Genomic DNA, 25,361 nt, shown 5'->3' on the forward strand with positions numbered 1-25,361 from the left:
CTCCCAAGGAGTCACCACTGATAGAGCAGTTATCTTATGTCGTGCTCGTTGGCCACGCCCACCAGGATCCCGACCATGGCATCCTCACCATTGCCAGATCATAACCATTATTGCTCGGCATCGGAGGCGCCTACCTCACTTCTACGACCTCTCCATTCTAGACAGCCCCATTGCAGAGATACTTGATCTAAGGAGAGGGCAACAGTTCAAGTGATCAACATACATGGATCTACCTGATTACATTTTTCAATATTTTCTAGTATTTTCATTCAGTATCATCTCGGAGTCTTACAGCTCTCAGTTTTGGTCTCATATGCCATTATGGCCTCTTATTAGAGACGTTAATATATTATTTCATTTCTCTCTCTCTCTAGACGGGGATGTAGCGCGCCTGCTGCTCTGTGTGCATCCCACCTGTGCGCCTCTGCCCGCCTGCATGTTATGCTCTGTGTGCACCCACATGCGCGCCTCTGCCCGCTTGTCTCTTATGCTTTGTGCGCACCCACATACGTTGCGTGTTCTGCTCTGTGCGCACCCACCTGCGCAGAGCGTGCCTGCCTGCTTTGTGCGTAGGATGTGCGCGCCACTTTCAACACCCACCCTTGCTCAAGCCCCCAAGGCAGCAACTAGGGGGAAACATGTCTCAACCCCAAGAGAGAGAACAAGATGGTGGAACAATCTTTCGCACCCCCACGAAGGCACCAAATGCCTACCGTAGAAAACTGAGGGAAGGGATCCTGTCCCCTGGCTCACAAAGGCTTGCGAAGATGACCCGACGAGATGAGGCCCTTCATGACGAGATTCAGTTGCACATAAGGACAGAGATAAGCACCATGCGACAAGAGCTGGGAAAGGAATAGACTGAACACATGCATGCCCAAAAGAAATTGATATACGAAACGTTGTAGGAAGAGATGTATGCCCAGCTGAAGGGAGAAATGCAAGCCCAAGTACGGGTTGAGATGGAATTAGCCCAAGCCTTGATGGACACGAAAATGAAAAAAGAGATGCAGAAATAGAAGAATGAGATGCTCCAAGAGATTGGCACATCAGTTGCATCGTACGAAGGCACCTTGAAGACATGTATGGCTGACTGAGAAAAAGACATCACAGAAATGCAAAACGCTTTGGAATCATGTAAGGGAAAAGTGGCTGCGAGGGTGAGAAGGAAATGCATTCATGGGCTGAAATTGCCAGTGCAACAAAGAAACAAATTGAGGAAGTCACCCATGGATTGAAGTAGTAAGAAAGCATAAGGATGCACCAGTCAATTAAGTAGAGGTGATGAATGCTACATTGGAAGAGGAAGCCAAGAGATGGCCACGTGCCTTACATGTACGCGAAGTTGGTTGGGAAGATAAGGGAAATCCCCAAGAGGATGCAAAAGCTCTTGCAACGAAAATTGGAGCCACTGATGTACCCATTACTGGAGCATGGCGAGTAGGTAGAGATGAAACCAGGGCGAAGATATTGATCATCAAGTTTGGCGGCTTGGAGGAAGGCCTTCCTCTCCAAAATGGTGGCCCTTAAGGGAGAAAAGATTTATTTGGATGAGGACCTTACACCGGCACAGATAGCACACCGGAAGGAACACATGCCGCGTGTGCTTGAGGCAAGGAAAGAGGGGAAATGGGCAGTATACAGAGATGGCCGAGTCATCGTTATGGAGAGGAGGCCCGCTTGACGGTGCGCGGCCTATGAGACCTTGCGATTCATGGTGTGGAATTGCAACGGAGCCCTTAGAACAGATGCAGGATACTTTCAGGATACTTTCAGACACAATGATATTGCTATGTATACGGAGACCCATCAGTGCACAAACAAGAGGCTTCCTGACGTACGGAGTTATAGATGGGAATCCGTTTTCCGCCCTTAGCCACGCACAATGGGAGGTACCAGAGGATCTGGAGGAGTGGCAGTACTTTTCAGGGAGGAGCTTCGTGACAAAATACATGTAGTACATAGTGATGCAGATGCGAGGTACATGTGGGTCCGAATATGCAAAGGGGCTCCGCGAGCTATATGTGGCGTTATGTTACTTTCCCCCAGTCCACTCCACGTTTGCACCATCAAGAGAGTCTCCCTATACGCCACTATATGATGATATCATGAGGTTTTCCAGCATGGGAGACATATTACTATTGGGAGACTTTAATGCACGTACAGGCATAGAGCAAACAGAGCTGTATGATACTCAGGAGGCTATGTAACGGGAGATCACGGCAAAGGATGTAGGGTTGCAGAGATCAACATAGGATGAGGGGGAGATTACAGATTATGGCAGGCATTTTCTCACACTCGGGAGTGCACATGGGCTGGTCATATACAATGGCCTATCAAGATGGCAAGGATCAGATGCTCTCACACACTGGAACTCTAACGGGGGAGCGAGCACAGTGGACTACTTGATGGGATCTCCTTCATTGATACCCAATGTGCGGGGTTTCACAATTTCCGGTCGGCCCATTGGCATAGCAGCCGATCATGCATACCTGAGTTTCACGCTAGTAGGTAGATCCCCGAGAGATGGGCCAGCCACTCATCTACCTAGGTACCCGAGATATCAGTTTACACGTGAGACAACTGGGGTTTATCAAGATGCAGTATCTGATGGCTTGTTTGCTTTAGACCCGCATAGCCCTATGGACGAGATTACAAGAGGATTGGCAGGTGTACTACATGCATCCGCCTCATATGCGTTTCCCTGCACTATGATCCCTCCCCCACCCCCCCATCCCCCTCTTTCGGCGCCTTGTGTGGAGGAAGAAACAAGCCTACTTGGCTAAGTTAGAGGAGGAGATCTACCAACTCTTCCTGGGGAAGGACAGCAAGAGGGCATGGAAGATGTTTCAGGAGAGATAGCCTGGTACTCCAATTACTCCACCTAAGGCATGGCATGCTTACGCTAGAGAGCTATATGATGCACCCGAAAGCCCCCCACCCCCCCTCCATTGGGAGCTAGACCGGCTAGCAACATCTTTTTTACTATGCAGATGGTGCTAGATGCGATAGCCAGGTTACTAAATGGAAAGGCACAGGATCATGATGGGCTAGTTGGAGAGCACTTCTCATATGTGCGCGATACTTTGGCTCTGCTGATTGTACATGTCTTTAATCGTGCCATTTGTGAGGGTTTCCCAACGAGCTAGACAGAGCGTATCATTGTACCACTCTTTTAAGAGTGGGGACCTTATGGTACCAGGCAACTAGAGAACAATCATGATCGGTCATTACTTGGCCAAACTATATGGCTCTATAATGGAGTCGGAGCTGAGCCGTTGGGCAAAGAGGCATGGTCATCGAGCACAAGGACAGGCTAGCTTCAAGAGAGGATTTACTACCTTGGATCGCATACTGACACTTCAGGCACTTATTGAAGAGGGCAAGGCACAGAAGAGAAGGATATAATACTACTTTGTGGACGTCTGCAAAGGCTTCGATACCGTACCAGGTGCCAAGCTTATGCACAGATTGCATGACCTTGAGGTACCTGAGGATATGCAGTGGGGGATATATGCTTTGTATGAGTCTGTGAGACAGGCAGAGTCCGAGCTCCAGGCGGCGGACTATCTGATATGGTGACCAGCACGATAGGGGTGAAGCAGGGATGCCCGCTATCACCCACCCTCTTTGGACTGTACATTGATGTGGTCTCCAATTATGTAGACAGATTGGGAGGCGTAGGGGCATGCCTGGCACGAGTGTTGATTCCCATCCTATTATATGCTGATGATATTGTTCTAATCTTAGACTCTCCGAAGGGATTACAGAGACACCTGGATGCATTACAAGCATTCTGTGCGGATAGAGATCTGACAGTGAACCTTGGGAAAACCAAGGTTATAGTGTTTAAGACCACACAGGCATGGGTGACGAGATCAGAGCCTCAGTTCACTTTCCGAGGGGAGCCGGTTGAGTACGTCAGGTCATATGTCTACTTGGGAGTTACTTTCACAGGACCGCGTTTCTCCCTGAAGGAGGCAACAGCAGCAGCTAGATTAGCTCGAGGGCATGCAGCCTTGGGGAAACCTGAGAGAGGCAAGGTGCACACATACAATTTCAAGAGTCGCGCACCAAATTGTGGCTATTTGACACACTTGTCACATCCAATTTGGCAGCCCAGCATACATCACAGATCGCAGAGAGGGACGGATGAGGGATGGAGGCATATGGAGAGACCACTGATTATGATGATTGCCCGCATGATTCGGAGCAAATCATCGGTACCACATGAGATTGTTTGGGCTAAGCTGGGTGCTCTACCAGTAGTGACCGAGGCCCTATTCCAAGCAGTTACCTTTTTACAGCGGCTATGGGAGCTCCCTCAGCACAGGTACTCCTGATTGGCATTGACCTCATTCATACAATTGGCAGAAGATGGAGATACTCGTTGCTGGTATGCTCAGATGAGATCACGGTTTGACCTACATGGTTTGCAGATAGAGGCACTACCACCCTTTTAGTATAGCCTGGATTGTCCATTTTTGGATCTCACCCGCTCAGAGCAAAACCGCATGATTAGGATGGATATCGTCAGAGTGGACACAAAGAGGACATGGACTAGTCCCCTTGACCCCTTAGGCACGAAAATGGCTCATTACAAGAGCCATTTTCTGCACCTCTCACCAAATGATTTTATCACCCGCCCGCGTACATGGATGTACACCTATCACATGGGATATGTTGTGCCATAGGACAGATCAAGACCTCATCACACCAGCTGTGGATTGAGACAGGGCGATATGTGCATCAGATCTCAGATGACCGCATTTGTCAGCTATGCTACCAGGAGGTATAGACAGGGGAGCACTACATTTTCCAAGGTACACTATATTATAAGATCCGAGGGAGATATCACTGCCTCTTCCGAGAGGGTCTTGGGCCGTTACGCAGGGTCTTGGAGTTTGAGGATCACAGATGCCTAGGATTGTTCTTACTTGAGCTCAGGAGAGACAGAGAGACCCTCTTGGCAAACAGGAGACCGAGCCATGATGTACCTAGACAAAGGATCTTGACAAATTTCTTCGGCATCAGCATCGGCACCAGCACCAACAACCCAACCCACACACCTCCTGATACCTCCTCTATCGGGCCATCAGGGCACCAACCACTCTCCCAGGGAGTCACCACTGATAGACCAATCGTCTTATGTCGTGCTCGTCGGCCACGCCCACCAAGATCCCGACCACGGCATCCTCACCATCACCAAATCAGAGCCATTATTGCTCAGCATCGGAGGCGCCTACCTCGCTTCTACGACCTCTCCATTCTACAAAGCCCCATGGCAAAGATATTTTATCTGAGGAGAGGGAGCACTTCAACTGATATGCATTCATGGATCTACTTGATATATATTTTCTAGTATTTTCTACTCAGTATCATCTAGGCGTCTTACTTACAGTTCTTATAACTGTAAGACAGTGAGTTTATTGTACTTTTCAGTTTTATTTGTGCATGAGATCTCGAATGAATGCATTTGTCAACTATGCTACCAGGAGGCAGAGACAAAGGAGCACTACATTTGCCGATGTACAGTCTATTATGAGATCTGAGGGAGATATCACTGCCTCTTCCAAGAGGGTTTTGGGCCATTACGCAAGGTCATGGAGTTTGAGGATCATAGATGCCTAGTATTGTTTCTACTTGAGCTCAAGAGACACAGAGAGACCCTCTTGGCAGACAGGATACCGAGCCATGATGTACCTAGACAGAGGATCCTGACAGATTTCTTCAGCACCAGCACCAGCAGCCCAGCCCAGCCCACACACCTCTTGATACCTCCTCCATCGGGCCATTAGGGCACCACCCACGCTCCCAGGGAGCCATCATTTATAAAGCAATCGTTTTATGTCCTGCTCGTCAACCACGCCCACCAAGATCCCGACCATGGCATCCTCACCATCGCCAGATCAGAGCCATTATTGCTCGGCATCGGAGGCGCCTACCTCACTTCTACGACCTCTCCAATCTAGACAGCCCCATGGCGGAGATACTTGAAAAAAGAAGAGGGCAACACTTCAACTGATCATCATACATGGATCTACTTGATATACATTTTCCAGTATTTCTACTCAGTATCAGGAGTCTTACTTACAGTTCTTATAACTGTAAGACATTCAATTTATTGTACTTTTCAGTTTCATTTGATTGATCTCTTTGACGAGACATCAACTTCAGATGTACTCTCAATTTTGTCTCATAGGCCATTATGGCACCTTAGAGACGTTAATATATCATTTCATTTCAGTTCTCTCATTTCAAGGTTTTCGATTGTGATGCATATGTTCATATCCCTCATTCTAACAGATCCAAATTTGATCCCAAGTCCAGGAAGTGTGAATTCCTTGGATATAGCTCTCATTCCAAAGCTTATAGATTCAAGGATCCGGAGTCACCATGCCCGGTGATTTCTCGTGATGTTCACTTTGTTGAACCCTCATCAAATTATTCTCGCTCTCATCCCGAGCTTACCATCGAGATCCCTCCTAGTTCCTCGGCCACCCCAACTCCACCACCACCTTTTCCACCATCAACTTCTTTACCCCCTGCCTCTCCACCCCCACTTCCTCCTTCCCATGCTTCTCCTTCTTCTCCTGCTCCTATGCAACGGAGGATTACCCCCAAGATTCCACGATGGCTGGAAACCATTGTTTGTGATTCTCATCTCTCCGTTATGAAACTTCATCAAGTTGCTAATTCTTCAACACAATCTTTGACACGGGCATGGAGACTATAGCAACTTCGTCATTCTTGTAAGCTCACCCTGATGAGTACAGTGATAAAGTCATATGAGCCTACTACAGCTAAAGAGGCCTTGCTCTTCCTAAGTGGCGGACAACCATGGAGGTCGAGATTGATTCCATTGAGAGGAATCATACATTGGGAGCTTGTGGACCAGCCTCTGCATCGACAAGTCATTGGGATCAAGTGGGTCTTTAAGACCAAGTTTCATGCTCATGGATCTCTGGATAAACACAAAGCCAGATTGGTTGCGCAGCAGAACTCTCAGCTTGAGGGTGTGAATTATGAGGAAACTTTTGCTCCTACAGCCAGACACACCAAGCCCGACATTTCTTACAATGTTAGTGGTCTCAATCAGTTTTCTTCCGCTCCTCAATATTCCCATTGGCAAGCCGCTCTGAGGGTTCTCCAATACTTATCCGGTACCTTGGACTATGGTCTCTCTTTCAGAGGACGCACTGAGCATGTTGGATACTTTGATGCTAATTGGGCAAGTGATCAGGATACTCAACAATCCACTTCTCGTTATTGCTTCACTCTTGGTTCTGGTCTTATTTCTTGGAGATCCAAGAAGCAAAATACAGTTTCATTATCTTGTACTGAGGCTGAGTACCATGCTTATCTGGATACCATATGAGAGACCGCCTTTGTAGGAGAACGATCGATGATGTAAACAGCAAAGCTCACACCTTCTCCCCAGCTAGAGGGAGGAAGATCAAAAGAAGAAAGCATGGTATGGGCCATCTCCTGAACAGTCTTGTTCTTGCATTCAACCACACCATTCTGCTCACGTGTGTGAGACGTGAAAAACTAACGGCTTATGCCTTTCTGTGAGCAAAAATTATGGAAGGCTTTTGAGATGAATTCTCGTCCATTGTCGGAGTGGACTTATCGAACCTTCTGTGTGATCACAGTCTCGACCAAAGTCACCCACTCTTGGAAGCAAAAGAAAGCTTGAGATTTTTCTACCAAACTTTGTGTGAGTAATCATCAATAATAAGCATAAAGTACTTGGCTCCTCCTTAGGTAGTAATCCCCATGGAGCCACACAGGTCTATATGAATGAGGGTCCAAAATATGAGAAGCCAGATGAGTTGTCTCATGAGGAAACACATCTCAATGTTGCTTGCCATGAAGACAAGCCACACAAGTGGAGTGGGAGGGTTTCCGTGGTGGAAGACCCTCGACCATCTACTGAGAAGACAACAATTGTAGAGAAGTATAATTCAGATGCTCATAGTGAGCATGCCACAAACCTGTATCCACATGAGCTACCAAGGCATGATAGTTGTGAAGAAGTTGCAGCAGATGAGATTGGAACTCGGTCAAAGAGCCACCAAAGTTCTTCAACCGATAAAGACCACCTTTCGGGATACCTATGGCAACAATCTGCAAGGTGTTGGTGTTGATGATCTTAAGGACGGAACAATCGAAGTAGACACCATATCCTTTCTCCACAATCCAAAAAACTAAGAAGAGATTGCCGGAGAGCTTGGGAACATGAAGCACATCCCGAATAGTACAAGGCTAGCTCGAGGAAGAGTTAAGTGGCACATTACCAACCAAAGAGGCCTCCAAGTTGGAAGCATCACCAATGGACACCATCGAAGAGCTAGGACGATGTCATGAAGAATGGTCCTGTCAGGAATCATGTGAGTAGTACACCCACTATCAACCACCCAATTCGTAAGATGTGAGGTGGAAGGAAGAGGAGAGCCAAAGGGAAGCTCCTCAATACCGATGAACACAATCTCCTTGATGGAAGAGGAATTTTTTAGTTTGGTTGGTGGATGAAGAGGATTGATTGGGGGGTGTTTCTTAGCAGAACCACCGTCTCTGTTCTTCTTAAGACAATCAAATTGAATGTGACCTTTGAGACCACAATACTGACTAGTAAGCTCTTTATGAGCGGGGTTGTTGGCAGGTTTGTGGTCACCTTTGTTGCTCATGGAAAGCTTGGACTGCCATTTGATTTTACCCTTAGCTTGAAGAAGGGTCTCGGAAGTACCCTGGCCAATCTTCATTCTCATGGCCCTATCCAAAAGCATGCCAACAATGGTATGTAGATCAGGAGTAGAAGAAAGAAGTGATATAGTATCACAAAAAGTAGAGGTGGTCTTAGGCAATTTGGCGAGAAGTCGATTGACGAAGTCCTCGTTGGTAGCTTTGCTCCCCAAAGAGACCAATTGCTTCTAAAGGGTTATGAACTCCGTAACAAAATCCATGATGTTAACAGTTTCAACAATCTTCAAGTTGGAGAGCTGATTCTCCAAGGCTACCTTCTGAGCAGAGTTCTCACAATGATACCTCCTCTGGATGGTATCCCACAATTCTTCTGCAGTTTCCTCATCATTGTCATCAAGTTGACGAGCAATAGAGGATTTTATGTTGAAGAAGATAAAGGCATCAGCCCTTGCATCTTTGTCAACCTAGGCATCAATCTCACCTTGAGGAGAAGTAGCTTCGAGAGAGGCATTTGTACTAGAAACAATACCCCATAGCCGATGATATCGAAGGGAGTCTTCATCTGTAGTGCCCAATCAAGACAATAAGTTCTATCTAAGATGGATTCCTTGGGAAGTTGAGAAATGGATTAAGAGATGACAGTCGGTGTAGACGCCATGGAATCCTCCTCTTGAATTTACAACAGAAAGGCTGCAAGTAGACACTTGAGGGTTACCCACTCCTCCCTAGACGCTAAGTGAGGTGAAAGAAAGATGTAGAATTGTACTCCTACCGGACATCAAGGCACACGGGTGAAGACGGGAGCCAACCCGATGCGCAATGAAGTAAGGGAGGGAGAGGCTAATGGAGCAAGTGCACAGTGCTACCACTAGTCTAGAGTAGGGATAGAATACAAAATTAGGGGAGGAGAAGGAGGGCTGGGAAAAAAAACGCAACAAGGTACTGCTGTAGGAGAAACGCAGCAAAGAAGTGCTATCCTAATGGCAAAAACAGCCCCCAATCAATGCAGAAAAACGTTGATTTGTGCTCGAAGTAAATCTCCAAAATGCAACCACCATATGAAGGCACAATGGCTATGCTTATATACATCTCATGGAGAGTAGTCAGCCCAGTAGCAAAAGGCACAAGACTGTAGCAAAAGTGATAAATGCCTAAAAATAAGCTATAAAATAGTGGAAAAATATGGGGAAATCCCTAATGACATCAGATAAATATCTAAATAAAAAGGGGTATAAAATGGAGTAAAAGAGAGTTGGAGATGACATGTCCAACAGATAGTGCCACCTCCATCAAGTGCCCAATCATCAACATAATAGCCGTGCAAGTAGGCATCAATTACTCCAAGAAAAGAAGAGTGATTTTTACTTCCTATGGAAGTCATCCTCTAACCAACAGTCCTTGCCATGAAAGGAAAAGATAAATCTCTCCCAGGTTTTATTAAACGTGCACACTTGTGGTCTAGAGGACTCTAGGTATTATTTTGAAGTTTCCCTTTTATAACCCCATGTGGGGGACAAAGGTTTTAATCCAAAGGAATACTTTTTGGGGAGTCGTTCTATTATTGGCAAAAGGTTTTCTTTTGGAGCAAGTCGACTACAGCTGCAGATACGTGTGCTTTTCTCTCACGTTTTTGGAAGGCTGGCGGAGAGTTTTGTTGGGCGCACAGAACTGCACACTGAATTCTCTCTCACGCTTTTGTGAAGGGAAGGAGACAAGCAACTGGCTGATTCTCTCCTTGGGCACACAGTCGGCTGCAACTGGATGCCTGGAAAGGCTGACAGGCTGGTCGGGCAGCAAACACACGCTTCTCTCTCTGGTGGGAAAACAGGCGAGCAAGTACGGCTGCAGGAGGCGGACTGATCAGCAAAGGAAATTCTCTTGTAGGTAGGCGGCTGCAGGACAGCAAGCGCACAGAGACTGAAGTGCTCTCTCTCTCTCTCTCTCTCTCTCTCTCTCTCCCGTGGAAAACGGTGCAAGACTGAAGGTGGATGCCGGAGGTGCAGAACTGCAGAACTACACAAAATTGGACAGGGTGTGAGAGTCTCTCTTTTCACTGGCTCGTGACTGTCTCGGAGTTGTTTCTCTGGCCCTTTGTGAGAGGAAGGGTTTGGCAATTTGGAGGTGGAAACAGGGCAAGTTTTTGGACTGATTTGGAAGAGCTTACGGGCTGATGTATGGCTGTGTTTCTGGTTATGTGCATGGGCCGGTTAGATGCGTATTCAAGGCCTCGTGGATATGTACTATCTTGGCTAATTAGAGGTGAACAACAGTGTGGTGTTTAGCACTCTAGCTCCCATTCTATCTGTCTTATTTGCTGGATTACAATTGTGTTTGGGTGACTGCTAGTCTACCGCACTTTGGTTTCTGCCAAAGGCTGGTTTCACAACTTGTCTATAAACCCAAACAAGCCGGGTTTGGGGACAACGGAGACTAGAGGGGCCTTGGGTTGTCGCCTGGGAGGCACGTTTGTGCCACCTCCTAGGGGGGTCCCTAGCTCTCAGAGAGTGTCTTGCAATGTGGCCCTGTTGTTGACAGACACGGCACTGATCCAGTCTACCGACAATCTCCATCCGACGTCTGAATAAAGAGCCATATGGTCCTGGCAACATTACATGATTGTCTATAAAACAAGGGTCACTTACTAGGATCATGACTCGTGGTACCCCATCACCACTGGCCGTGGACAGTTGCTGCAGCTATGGAAGGTGTCTCTGGAAGGATGGGGACTTCCAGAACCTGTCCAAAGGTTGACCCTATGGAAGCCAAAAACTTCCAATAGATCCGTGGGAGCCCAAGAAACTAGGCAAAAGTTACGGTCCTCTAGCACCGGGTCAAAGATCCAGCAGCATCGGAAGAAGAGTAATTTCCTTTGGCCGAGAGGAAACAGGCTGCTCTCAACAGTTTGTGAGGTTGCCTCTGCCGAATTGAAATCTGTTTGGAAGAAGCCCCTTCCAAGCAAGCGGGCATCATTGAAATGCGAGGCAAACTCTGGAAAATGATTCAGGCTAGAGATTGGCATGTTTTTCAGTGTTCAAAAACACGCTGAAATGATTAGGGCTAGAGATTGGACCATTTCAGCATGTTTTTTAACACTACCTATAACAGAATTAATTATTTATGAAATCAAATTATATGAAGAGCCTCCCAAGTCCCCTGGATGAAAACGAGACCATTTGACCATCTGCTCAGTGCCGTGCGTGACACTCCTCACTAGAACTGTGCTTACCCAATAACACTTCCAGGCTCGTCACAATCCCTGCGCTTCTGCTGCAGGTAATGAATGGCCTGTAACAAGGCCATGAGAGTCAAGTGCTCCGCCTGTGAGCAAGCCAGTTCGCCATCTGCTCCACTTGCATTCAGGCCATAGCTACAATATGCTGTCAGCATATCGATGAAAGCAGCCAACTAACCCTCAGAAGCCATGCTGGAAAGCTTTAAAAATCGAATTCTGAAAAGATATCCAAGTCTCTCTTCCTAGACCCTACAATCCTCCCCTGGACCTGAGGACTCCTCCCTAAGCAGGCAAACAACATACACAGAGCAAATATCAGGCCAAACTAACACAAATTTAATCTTCCCCCAAACCCAAGTGTGCTCTCCTGAAGCTACTGTTCTATCCCTACCAACACAGACAAAATGCTGATTCTGCTAGCCCTAGTCTCTAATACATACTGTAAGACTATTTATTAGTGCAATGAATCTGTGAACAGAGAGAATGAAAGGCAGAAGACTTGCAACACACATTCACAAGTATCCTACTCTAATCTTGTATTAACAAAGAATAATTACAATGAATTATCTGTACAACTAAAGTTATCTAACCTTGTATTAACAAGTGTCCTACTCTAATCTTGTATTGACAAAGAATAATTACAATGAATTGTCTCTACAACTAAAGTTGTCTATTCCGAGTATTCCCTCAAACGTTGGCTTCTTCTATAGTTTCCCTCTAGGTTGCATGTTTTCGGTTCGGAAACAGCAAACCCCAGGAAACGGCAAACTCAAATTCAAGGAAACGTCGGGGGTAGGCTGAAATAATACTTGAAAAAATACAAATTCACATGCACACCAAAGTAGATTGAGGCAAAACATGAGAGGTTTTCATTAATCAATCATTGATCATAATACAATACAGTTACATGCTTGATACATCTTCATCATCAATCACTTCCTTGCTCCACTCTTCTAAAGCATCCTCATTAATAACATCCCACTGCTAGCATGGCCTTGAGATGTAGGAAGGCTCTTTCCTAGAAATCAACCGGAGATTATTATGCACATACACTGCCTTCTTGTGCCCTAGCCGGTTACGGTTGATAGAGTGAATGAATCCATACGTAGACCAATTGCGCTCACATGTTGAGGCACTCGACACCTGTGAAGAGCCTAATGGCTAACCTTTGCAACTCGGGAGTACTTGTACCGTAGCTCTCCCACCATGCAACAGGAGAGAGATTAAGCATGTCATCCGCCGCACCATCCTCGCCAAAACCCCCCTTCTGTCCAATGTAATCCGAGAGTTGTGCCTTGTACTTTGTCTTCTTTGCACCATCTTTGGCTACTCGGTCCAATGTCTGCCTCCACCCCTTCATCACATCCATGTCCTTATGTGCGTTCTTTGAAAACAATCTAGGGTTAAGAGAATATGAGCCTGAGAACTCCAAGTTGCAAAAAGAACACCTCCATTTCTTGTTGCCCCCACTACCAAAGGTGCCAATTGCAGTAACATACTTCCAAAGAGGCTCAAGGACAACCGTGGTTTGGGCTTGAAAGGGTTGATTAAAGGGGTTGCGGAAGCTGAAGGAGAAGAAAACATGATTGAATTTATCTAAATACTGGGCCTTTTCTTATTTGAGGCAAGCGGTTTTGCCCGGATTGAAGAGTCTTTGAGCAAAGCCACTCAAGAGTCAACACAAAGTGAATGCATTTGCACCTAAGAGCTCGTTCTCTAATAGCATGGGCTAGTGTGAGAGTTTTTCAGATTAAGAGGGCAAGTACAAGGCTCAAAAATCATAGAGCGAGGGACAAAGTTGAAGCAAAAGCAAGGCGGCTGATTATTTGCTCCCTCTTCCTGCATGAAGAAAACTGATGTGCACAAAGGTGTATGCAGGCGAGTGAGTCTGTGTGGGACATGTGTGTGCAGGTAGGTGAGTCTCTCTGTGTGAATGCAGAGAGAAGGGCGTGCCACGCTGATTTGCGTAACGTTATCTTCAAACTCAACGTGCTGATTTGCGCCGCGCTGATTTTTTAAATAAAATTTACGCTGTCGTTTATTAAAAAAGGGGCCAGCTTTTTTTTTCTTTTTTTACGCTGCCCAGCCTGGGCGAGACTATACCTCACGTTTCCCCAGTGGGAAACATCCACACCAGCCATGAAAAGGGGGAAACGCGCCTCCAAATGACGTTTCCTGCAACCTAGGTTTCCGTCTTCCTCCAACACACTCGGACAACTCTCCTGACTGCTCGGTATGCTGAAGAGGTAGCCCCACAGACTGATGCTGGAAAGGGGAACCAGGGTGCGTATTTATAAGCCCCCAAACTGGGGTCAGCTGCTGCCTGACCTGCCCGTATGCTGCCACCAGCTGTCCAACCTGGCTGCTCACACCTGCATGCCCAAACCACCTGTCATGTCTGGCCCGGTTGACCACGCTGCTGCCCACATGTACCTTGGGTGCTGTGCACCTTGTACCTAACGGTTGGTCACGAGCGATAAGGGACACAGGTTTGGGCGAGGAGCTAAGCCCCATTTTGGTCTGGGCAGCTAAAGCTAGGAGGAGAGTTTGCCAACTTCTCCCCCAAGGTCCATTGAACTTCTGACCTGCTGAGTTTTGCAGGCAAAGCTAGTTGAGAGACTGGCATCTAGGGTAAGATCTATAAACCTCAATCCCTAGCATGCCTGTTCTATGCCGCACATGTTCAAATATTGTGGACTCACACACCTTCGAGCCACAAGCAACCTGGTGAGTCCACCTTTTCCATCCTGATAAAACAATTTTGGCTCCCATGGCCGTCGAGCATCACTACTCTTCAAGTTGCCTTCCTGGGTCTTGCACCGTTTCTCTTGTCTAGCCGGCCCGGTTCATCAGCTTCGTCAGCTCCGCATTTCCATCCGTCACTACTCCATGCCTTGCTAGCCTGGCCATTGGCTTGGCACAACTCACCAGCCAACTGGAACGGCTTTTTTTCTCCCTTTCCCATCTTCTCTGTCATCTTCTCTTTTTTTCTCCCTTTCCCATCTTCTCTGTCATCACTGTTTCCACTTCGGCACATCGCCAGCAATGGAGGGAACCCCAAGACACCTGAGATCGCAAACACTGCCGCTTTGAACCGGGGGGTCTAATGTGCCTACCCTCTGCGTGTGTTCCCTAGTGCACCTACAAGAGTGTCCAAGCTTGCCACACTTGCTCATCTTCCTTTCATCTGCTATTTATTGGCAATTCAGCAATATGGTATCCTGGCAGTGACTTTGGGACTGCCCAGCAACACAGGAACGCACAAAATAGCATGGTTGTTTACCAAGGCCATCCCCACACCCTTAGCATCACATGTGGCTTGCAAGGCACAAAGCAGTTTTACAGAGAGCATAAGGTGGAAGTAAGGCAAAAGCAAAAAAGGACGCTGAGAGGAGCCTTTAAATAGAAACCCTCTTGAAAAATCTGGCCTGTATAAATCTGTCCTCCATGTAGGTTGATATTGCTTGGAAAGCACACAGCTCACAAAAGCCATGTTTGAAATGAGAGGATTGAGGTTAGAAATGCCTTAAGTCAAATTCTTTAAAAGTAAGCATGGATGATTACCATGTTAAAGCAGAAGAGAAAAGGTAGAGAGTGGAATGGTCATGTATTCATAATTTAAGCCATATCATCTCCAAATTTGTTGCAGACATAATCCTCATACTGCTAAACAATACATCTGTGGTTTAAGCACCTCTGAGCCATGGGTATTGATGCTCAAAAGTCTTCCCTGCATCTTTTTTGAACGTATACTCTCCTTTTTCATGGCATTTTGCCAGGCAATGGTAGGTGTGTCACCAGAGCATGTCATCCCTTCTCCAAAGGAAACCTGATTCATAAATGGTTGAGGAATAAGCCATTACTAAGCATGAAAAAATTATTATTTACATATAGATTTCAATATAATACATACATACACACATGCATACAGATAAAACTTCATTAGACTGGAATAATCAAATCAATCCATCAGTTGATGGTTGTCAACAACACCTCAAATTGACCAGTTCTTGCAACTATGCACACTTTGACATCAAGGATTGCCTAAAAATGTATATTGCTTCTTACATCCAGAATTATAAAATTATCGGGCTGTGGGACTAGCTCTTGTATGGGAGCTTCACTCTTTGCTTTCATAAGCAATACAGGTGACTTAAGTACGTCCAACTCACCACAAACAAATACAGGTGACTTAAGTACGTCAACTCACCACAAACAAAGGGCCTCTTGCTCCTTCTTGGACCTCCATCTGATACGAGTGGCCATTATAGCATCGTACAGCCTGATATCCCACTGGATAGGGATACCTATCTTTTCCCTACATCATATAAACAAAGGATCCCTTTAGCACCTGCGGAAACCACAAGAAAGGCCTTTGATGGGGGAAAATCAATAAAATCAAGGGGATTATTGTGTCAGTTTGCATACATTATAATACATTGTCAGCATAGCTTGCTCATGCAATGTCCCACACAGTGAACCCGTGCAAACTCCCCCAGTGTGTCCTTTTAGGAAACATCAGTAGGAATGGTTGTAACACAAAGGGTTACTTGTGTGTGTCTGTAAGTTCATTGCTTGTAGCTCAAATATTAGGAAGAGGTCCTCTGTACATACCCTAGGATCACCAGATCAAGGGAGGCTATTCGAATTTTTTCATGATTGAAAACTAATGAGCATTTAACTCTTAATTAAGAACACTAATCAAGACAAGAGGTACACTAATCAAGACATCAACACATATTAATCAAGCTCTAAACGGAGCAAAGGAGTACATCATTATATAGCTTCTTATAGAAGTATCTAGATCCACCTTTTCCATCTCCGGAGGATCACTCCACATCTCCACAACCTCAAAAGACACTTTGACACCTTATTGCACATCATTGGGAATCTACCTTTGACCTTTGGCTTTCTTGTGAGAATATGTGAATATGAAGTGGAAGCAAATAGAGATCGCACGAGAGAGTAGACAGCCTAGAGAGATCCAACACTCGAGCCAAGAACTGAAAAATATTGAATTATGAAGGCACAATGGCTATGCTTATATACATCTCATGTAGGGCAGTCAAGTAGCACTAGAGGACAAATGTCCACGACTGATAAAAATGGCTAAAATAGTCTAAGAAATATGGGAAAAATCCCTAAAAATATCAGATAAATATCTAGATTAAAAGTGGCATAAAATGAAGTAAAAGAGAGCTAGAGGTGACAAGTCTATCAAAATGGGCAGCGAAAATGAGACAAAGTACTGAGAGCAGAAAGTACAAAAATGAAAGAGAGAAGGAGGCTGTATAGACTCTACTATATACACCTGAATCCGGTACAAAACTGATGTGGGGGGAAGACATGCTATATATACACGTAGGGGCAGCCAGTCAACCACTAACAGCCCCTAAATGGGCCTGCGACTGGATAATATCCAGTCGGCCAGCATAAAAAGCAAAGGGCCAACACCTAGATCAAGTCGGCTAGCACAAACAATCCTCCCATGACTAGCAAAACTGGGAAAATATGGACAATGAGGAAAAATGCAGAAACTCCTACACGGGTAGGCACACCCACAACAATGGCCCTCACTCCCTACTCGGTAATACGGTAGGGACAGGAGATGACTGCTAACACCCCCTCTCAACTCCTGGATGTGGAACCAGCCCCAGTGAGCTGGAGTACTGACAGAGCATCTGCTAAGGTAGAGGCTTCATAAAGAGGTCCGCCGCATTGTCCTCCGTCGCGAACAAAAGATAAGCAACCTTCTGTGGAAACCCAATCTCGCCAAGTAACCTCCGAAACCACACCACCTCACAAGCAACACCACAAGCAACCCGATAATTTGCCTCAGTAGAAGACAAGGCAATAGGCTACCTCTTGCTGCTCCAAAAAATAGCTCCTAAGCCAAGGGTAAAGCCGTATCCTGAAGTAGATCTCCTCGTGTTGTCGGGATCTCCTCCCCAATTAGAGTCACTCCAACCTCGGAAACTGTGACTCGGTCCTTCATTCCCCCTCCAGTGTTATAAAAGAGTCCAAGATCCTTCGTACCCTACAGATACTACAAGGTTCGCAATCCTACATCCCAACGAGTCTTCAAAGGTGTCTATATACATGAGCTCAACAGCCCCACTGGAGAACTCAAGTCCAATCTAGTGTTCAACAACCAAATCACTGAACCCACAAGCTCCCAATACAAGGAGGCATCAACCTGCTCACAAGGATCATGTAGTGTAAGTTTGGTATTCACGTCCATCGAAAATGAAATAGGCTTGCAGTTCTCCATCCCAAAGGCCTGCAACAACTCATGAACATACCGCTGCTAAGAAACAAACAACCCCCTATGGGTCTGCCAAATCTCCAATCCCAGAAAGAAATGAAGTAAGCCTAAATCCATCATCTCAAACTCCTCTGACAAGCCAGCCTTCGTCACATCCAAGGTGGTTCCAAACGTTATGTACTGTACGGATCCGTACGTTGTTTGGTACGGAAAAAAATTTTAAGGTACGTAAAAATACGTACCATTGGTAAAAATACATAAAATCTCAGAAATTTCAGCCACCTACATAAAATTTCAGTCCATGTCCACATTGACATATAAAACTTTCGAAATAGAGACACAACAAGGTCAAAAACCTACTAATTCAAAAGTGAGAAATTAGAATCACAAGTCAATGCATGATTGCTCTGACAAATTCAATGCACAATGCCATACAATTTCAATCAGGATTCAGCAATCATGCAATGCATAATATTTAGTGGGCAGCTCAACTGAGAGAGAGAGAGAGAGAGAGAGAAAGAGAGAGAGAGAGAGAGAGAGAGAATTGAAGGAGAGAGAGACTGAGAGCTCTATGCACGGTCCACAGAGGGTGGGCTAAGGCTCTGAGAGAGAGAGAGAGAGAGAGAGTTATGTTGCTGCCTTGGAGCCTGAGCAAGAGAGTGCGACTGTAGAGGCCCTTACTGGAAGGTGTGCACCGTACGGAGTCTAGACGCTATCGCAAGCGAAACCCAAAAAAAAAAAAACGTTTATCGCAAGCAAGCAAAGCAACAAAAAAAACCAAAAAAAAAAAAACAAAACAAAACAAAACCGCGTACGGATCGATCCGTACGTACGGATCCCCGTACGGTACGGATTGGATCCGTACGTATGTTTTGATCCAACCTTGGTCACATCTATGTGCTCCACATGACCGCCAGTGAGAATACGATCATCCACATAGAGGATAATCAAGGTGACCATAATGCGTTCTCGAAAGAGATACAAGTTTAGATCTACAACTGATCTCTGGAAACCCTTTGTCAAAAAGAAAGAATCAATCTTCTAATCCAAGTCCTAGAAGCCTGTGTAAGACCATACAGATCTTCTGTAACATGTAAACCATACCTTTTGATTCTAGAACCTCAAAACCTAGAGGTTGCTCAACATACACCTCCTCCTACAAGTCACCATTCAGGAACGCAAATTTTACATCCATCTGATACACCGGCCACTGCTGAGAAGAGGCAAGGGCAAGAACTATCCGAATCGTGGTCATCCTCGCTATGGGTGCAAAAGTGTCCTCATAGTCGATGCCAGGCCACAGAGCATAGCCCTTAGCCACAAGTCTGGGCATGTGCTTGTCCACTGACCCATCAGACGTATACTTGGTCATGTAGACCCACTTGACACCAATGACTGACCGTTTTGACAGCCTTGGAATCAACTCCCAAGTTTTATTCTTCTCGATGGCTTCAAGTTCCACTTGCATGGCTTTCCTCCAAGTCTCCTTGGAAAGAGCTTCCTTAACTAAAGTCGGCTCTTTGTCCCAAACGATACAAGACATCAATGCATAGTTCACCTATAAAAGCTCCTCTGATTGACTTTTACCACGAACTCTAAGCGATCGAGGTTGTCATGTGCACAGTGTGTATCTACCGTGTGCTACACGCACACAAAACTACCTTCAAGGTTTGGGAAAGCTTGGAGCTAGGCAGGCTGATTGGCGAGCTGAGTTAGGGATAGACTAACGGGCGGGCACCCAAGTATGGATGGGCGGGCACCCAAGTGCGGACACCCGATGACCGGCCAAGAGCCTATAGAAGGGTGGCCAAGGTTAGTCATTAGTCATATAGAGTCTCGCGTGTCTTTGTGAGAGCTCTATGGTCAGGAGCCTTGATCTATTGCAGACGTGCACCTCCTTCATGCAGCCGAGGCTGGCAACAATCTCAAGGCCCGCAAGGGTAGCTTCGTGGCAGTATGGGACGTCACGAGGTAGAGATTGGTCGGTACGTCCATCTAGTTAGCACAGCTCGTGGCTCGGTGGGGACAGCCAAGACTTGTGGGCTTGCCCACGGCTGTCAAGGTTGGGAAGTGAGTCAAGCTTGCACCCCCTCATGTTTGTTTGGTTTGTTTGCAGGTTTCGAGTCTTGTACCAAGAGCGTTCTACGAGGAGATCCTATGGGGATTTGACAATGGTATCAGAGCAAGCCTCGTGAACGAGCAAGTCGGTAGGTAGAGAAAAGAGGTCGAAGAAAAGGTATGAGTTCGAGAAGCTTGCTGTTTTTCTGAGTATACTGCTGTTTTTTCAATTTCAGCATGTTGCTTTTTCATCGTAGGAGCCGGGGTGATGGGGATTTTGGTCTTGTTACGGGTTGTTTGCTTTGCAAAGAAGAAGGCTGGATGTGTGTGTTTTCAACTGTGTAAACAGTTTGAGAAAGAGAAGAGGTGAGAGAGAAGTAGAACAGCCTGTCGGCTGTGCGAATCTATAAGAGAGAGAGAGGGAGAGAAGTGGCGCCTGAGTGACTGCACAGTCCACGTAAGCGAAGAAGGAAGGCATGTGTACGCAAGCAGGCATGTACACGCAAGCAAGCGAGTAGACAAGCGCACGTGGGCTGGTTTGTGCAGGCAGGCGCAGGCGGCCAGATATGTGCGCAGGCGGCAGCGCTAGGCAAGCGATCGCAAGCGCACGCGGGCAGGCGGCGGGTACCAGTCGTGCGCAGAATCGCTACAAGCGGCACACGTAGGCAGTCGATGGGTGGCATAAAGGCGGCGCTAAGGTGCTGTAGGAATTCGCGAAAAGCAAAGTCGCCGACTGGAGGGTTTTTTTGGATAAATTTAGCTTCTTCTTTTTTTTTAACCCACGCCTTGTTTGTCCTTGCTTTCGTTTTTTTTTTTTGCTGAACCTTAGTAAAAGGGTTTTAAAAACCCAAGTATTGCTTTATAAGTGTTTTTTTTTCTTTTTTTTAAAGAAAACTGAATATATATATATATATATTGCCCATAAAAAAAACAAAACACACACACACACACACACACATACACACAAAAAAGCAAAAGCTAAAGTTAGCTTTTTGGGAAGCCTATATATTCCCCTTAAGCAGGCTTCTTGCCACACATCTCTCAAGCTCTCAAGCTCTCTAGCACTCTCCTTGTGCAAGATAAATATTTTCTCTCCTCTTGTCCTCTTCAAGATGTCGACCCAAGAATCCGAGTTAGAGCCCTTTCTCGAACGTGAAGACCTGCCGGCTACGGAAGCCACCGATGCCGATCTTTTCGACGATTATGTTTCAAAATCAAATTTCCAAGAGTTTAAAGGTGCTCTCGAAGCTTCTTCCTCAGAACGTCAAGCACAAATCGCCGCGCAGATGCAAGCTTAACAGAACTCCATCTCTTTGTTGACCACTATCCTATCTACTCTTTCGGGTATGGATATCTTGGCATCTGCTTTAGGCCCCAATATTACTCCAAAACACTTTGGAGGCGAGCAAAAGCAGCGTACCAAGGAGATAGTGGACAGTTGGCTACATAAGTGGCAAGTCCATTTTCAGTTTCATTCATATGACGATGGAAAAAAGATCCAATTAGCAGCAGGTTTCCTCTCAGGCAAAGCTTTGCTTTGGTGGAAGGAACTCAACCCTAAACCAACGACTTGGACACAATTCGAAGACGTCTTCAAGAAAGATTTCCTCAAGAAAGAGGATGACTATGATGTTGTTGCCTGGTTTACTACTTTGACCATGACCTCGCAGAACCTCACTTATGAAGTCTATCACAAGGATTGAGAGACAAGCTAGAAGAAAAGATGGACAAGACTAGAAGACAGACATAAAGACTGATAGACTGAGAGACAAGACATGAGAGACAAAAGATCCTGAGATACCCCTCCTCAAGTGATATTCTCATATGGGTCCACAAGGGTAGGGACAAGTGTGGATCATAGACAGACAGAGAGAGAGACAATCAACCAGTAGAGTGGTCCCAGAGAGAGAGAGTGTGTCAGATAGACATGAGAGAGTCTGACAGATAGAAGATAAATGGGGACATAGACAGAAAATGCCAAGAGAATGTGGGTAGCTAATCCACAAAAGAGAGGCATATAGAGTGTCAGAGACATGACTGTAAGATCACACAAGATAGACACATAGACAGAGAGACTGACTGATTGTAGATAGACAGAGAGATGGACCTTGATAGATAATCCCTCCTCAAGGTCAATCCTCCTGCTAGAGTGGGTAATGCAGGGGTGCCTCTTGGATAGGGACAAAGATAAGTCCATGTAGACAAATAGACATGATATTACCCCATGATCTACATCATTGGTGATCAATGGTGGTAGATAGCATGAAAACGTAGACAATTATGAGAGAGATGGGAAGGTCTTACCAGATTTGGCAGTGTCTAATCCCGTACAAGATAGAGAAGTAAATGAAATTCAGAACCTTTTTTTTTTTTAAGAAATAGAGAGTAGACTAAAAATACTTCTTAGATGGAGAGCGCCTTGAGCTGCTGCTGTAGAGGTTGCTGGAGTAGAAGATGGAGACATGGAAGTTGGAGTGGAGACCGGAGGAGAAGATGATGAGGCACAAACTGACTGAACAGCAGCACCCGGCCTGGTATAGACAGCAGCTCCACAAACACACAGCAACGAGAGAATGACGTGGCAGATAGGAGCGGCAAGATGCTGAGGAGACAAGCGAGCAGTTCCAGCAGATGCAGATGTCAGAGCAGATGCAACGCAGGCCTTGCTGGAGATGAAGAGGCAGAGGCGTAGAAGGGGGCGCGGTCCAGGGGAAGATGGCGCAGATTTGCAGCAGGCTGGAGCTAAGTCGTGGCGACAGAGATATGGCGGGGAAGCTCAAGTAGAGAGACGGCAGTTGTTGGCACAGATCTTGAGTTGCAAGCTGGAGCAAAATCAACAGGCGGAGCAAAGGCAAACAGGGCAGCGATGAGGGTAGGGGCAGCACGGGCTGCACCTAGAGAGATGCCATCGAGAGAAAGAGTCGCCCAACTGAAGGAAAAGATTCGCACCATAATGAAGAGCCTTATGCTGATGGAGTAGATGAAGAACATCGTCAAGAAGAAACAAGAACCCTTCAACTAGAGTATGGCGAGGCAGAACTTGATGAAAACAAGGGCGGTCAGAATTCGGTGGCGGGCAGAAAAAAAAACGCAGCTATGGCTGCAGCAGACTGAGGCAAGGATGAGGGGAGCCAGGATAAACCTGCTCTGATACCATGTAGGAGAAATGGGGTAGAGACAAAGCTGAAACTGAAACTGAAATGAAAGCAAGACTAAAAAGGAAACACAAAGCTTAGACATACCTTGAGATGAGTGTAGACAAGACACAAGATTGATTGATTATTGATGTGACACCTACAATTTATAGGTGAGAAGTACAAGATTGAGTAGACTCACTTATGGGATTTACCAGTGGTGGCAGGCTCAGCACCATCACGTGGGAGGAGCTTGTGCCCATGGTCTTGGACCACCAAGCGGCTATCTGCACAAGCACCCGCCAGCTCTCTTCACTGCTGAAGCACCCTCACAGTTCCTTGCCAGCTTCTCGAGGTAGAGATTTCTGGAGTCGTGGGCCGAGATACTTCTTCATCCGAGCAAGAACGATTCACGAACCCTCCTCAGGGTGGAGGTTCGGAGGCCTTAACTGGCCAACGATCAAAAGGCCGTAACTCGGGCAAAGGGAAGGCTTCATCGGAGAAGTCTTCTGAGGAGAAGTCCGACGCTGACCGCGAGAAGCTGAAGGCAGAGAGGACCTGTAATGATTGTGGCGAGAAAGACCACTACTGGAGGCAGTGTCCCAAGCGAAAGACCGAGAAGGATGAAGACTCCTCAGCAATCATGAAGACTCCGGCTTTTGTGCACCTAGAGGTGATGGACACCGATGCTTCATTTTCTTCAAGCAAGGAGGAGATTGGAGGACTCTCCGCAACGGATACTTGGGAGTGGATTCTCGATAGTGGTGCTTCCAGGCACATGACTCCTTCCCGTTCCGGTTTACAAGATCTCTGCAGGCTTTCTGGTCATATTCTTACTGGGGATACGTCCACTATCCCAATTCACAGTGAGGGCAAGATGGAGATAGTTTCCGATGGCAAAGGGGGGAAGCATTCCTCCCAGGTGTTGTATGTTCCGGCACTTGGTTTTCATCTGTTGTCAGTGCATCAGGTTTGCAAGACTGGCGTACGGGTGGAGTTTGATGAGCATTTTGTTGCTCTCCGAGACAAAGCAACAGGCCAAGTTGAGAAGGTGGAGTGGAGAATGGAGTTTACAGGCTTTCAGCACTCTCTCTCCCAGGTTCTTAGGATTGTGATGAGTGGCAATCTGGTGATGGCCACTTGTGTGTGGATACGCTACAGGTGCGGGCTTTCCGAGACCAAGTGGTGGGGATAGCTTGCTAGTAGATGGCAGCAATTGGCAAGAACTTTTCAGTACTAATGTTGGTAGTTCTTGTGTTCGTGAGTCAGAGGAAGCTGAACAAGTCACTTATGCTCTGATGTCTCGTAGTGTTCGGGACATAGAACTTCCAATAGTTGAGGATGTTCTCTCCACGCGGACCTTTCGAAAAGCCAGGCAGGTGGCAGGTGCTTACTTGTAGAAGGAGGTGGTTTCTCCAGGCTTTGTGGTTCCGGATTCAAAGGGGGTGGTTGACAGGTTTCAAAAGGCCTTGCGTGGTCTTCTCAGGTTTCCAGGACTTGCTTGTGCACCGTAACAGGTGTTGATCCTTGTGAGCAGTGTGATGTCTCTTTGACTCAGAAGCTGTATGGTTCATTGATCTGGTTGATGGACACCAGATTGGACGGGAGCTTCCTGATGAGGCGGTTGAGCTCATGGTTGCAGATGTCTCTTTGGGAGGCAGGATTGCATTTCCTGTGGTTTCTGCGACATGCGAAGGATCATGGACTCTTGTACACAGGAGGGGGATTGTTGGATGGAGTCCGACTCCACGGTTGGAGTGACTCGGTTTGGGGAGGAGATTCGGACACAAGGAGATCTACTTATGACCCAAGAGCAGTTTTATGGAGCAGGAGGAGGTTACATTGCAGGTTTGGGCTTCCACTGGAGGAACCCATGGTCATCCAGAGCCACTTTGTTCGTGAACAGATTGTTGCTGATGACATCTTGCTGGAGTTCGACGGAGGACAATACAGTGGACCTCTTCAC

At 46.5% G+C, this 25,361-nt stretch overlaps 1 protein-coding gene across 2 annotated transcripts in view; it reads right to left on the reverse strand.

Moving 5' to 3' along the window:
• LOC147636071 (DNA binding protein) overlaps positions 1-25,361 on the reverse strand; it is a 98,722-nt gene that overhangs the window by 69,968 nt on the left and 3,393 nt on the right. Inside the window, exons 2-3 of one of the 2 annotated variants that reach the window (XM_086801511.1) lie at positions 16,149-16,256; positions 15,633-15,767 (exon numbers count right to left, since the gene is read on the reverse strand). In XM_086801511.1, the coding sequence (XP_086657637.1) occupies positions 15,633-15,767; positions 16,149-16,256 (243 nt within the window). Of the gene's footprint in view, positions 1-13,386; positions 13,911-15,632; positions 15,768-16,148; positions 16,257-25,361 lie in introns of those variants that run through there. The other variant, XM_086801512.1, reaches the window with a different exon arrangement.

This window comes from Cibotium barometz, chromosome 8 (genome assembly GCF_041138505.1).
Source record: "Cibotium barometz isolate CiBa-2024 chromosome 8, ASM4113850v1, whole genome shotgun sequence".
Lineage (NCBI taxonomy): Eukaryota > Viridiplantae > Streptophyta > Polypodiopsida > Cyatheales > Cibotiaceae > Cibotium > Cibotium barometz.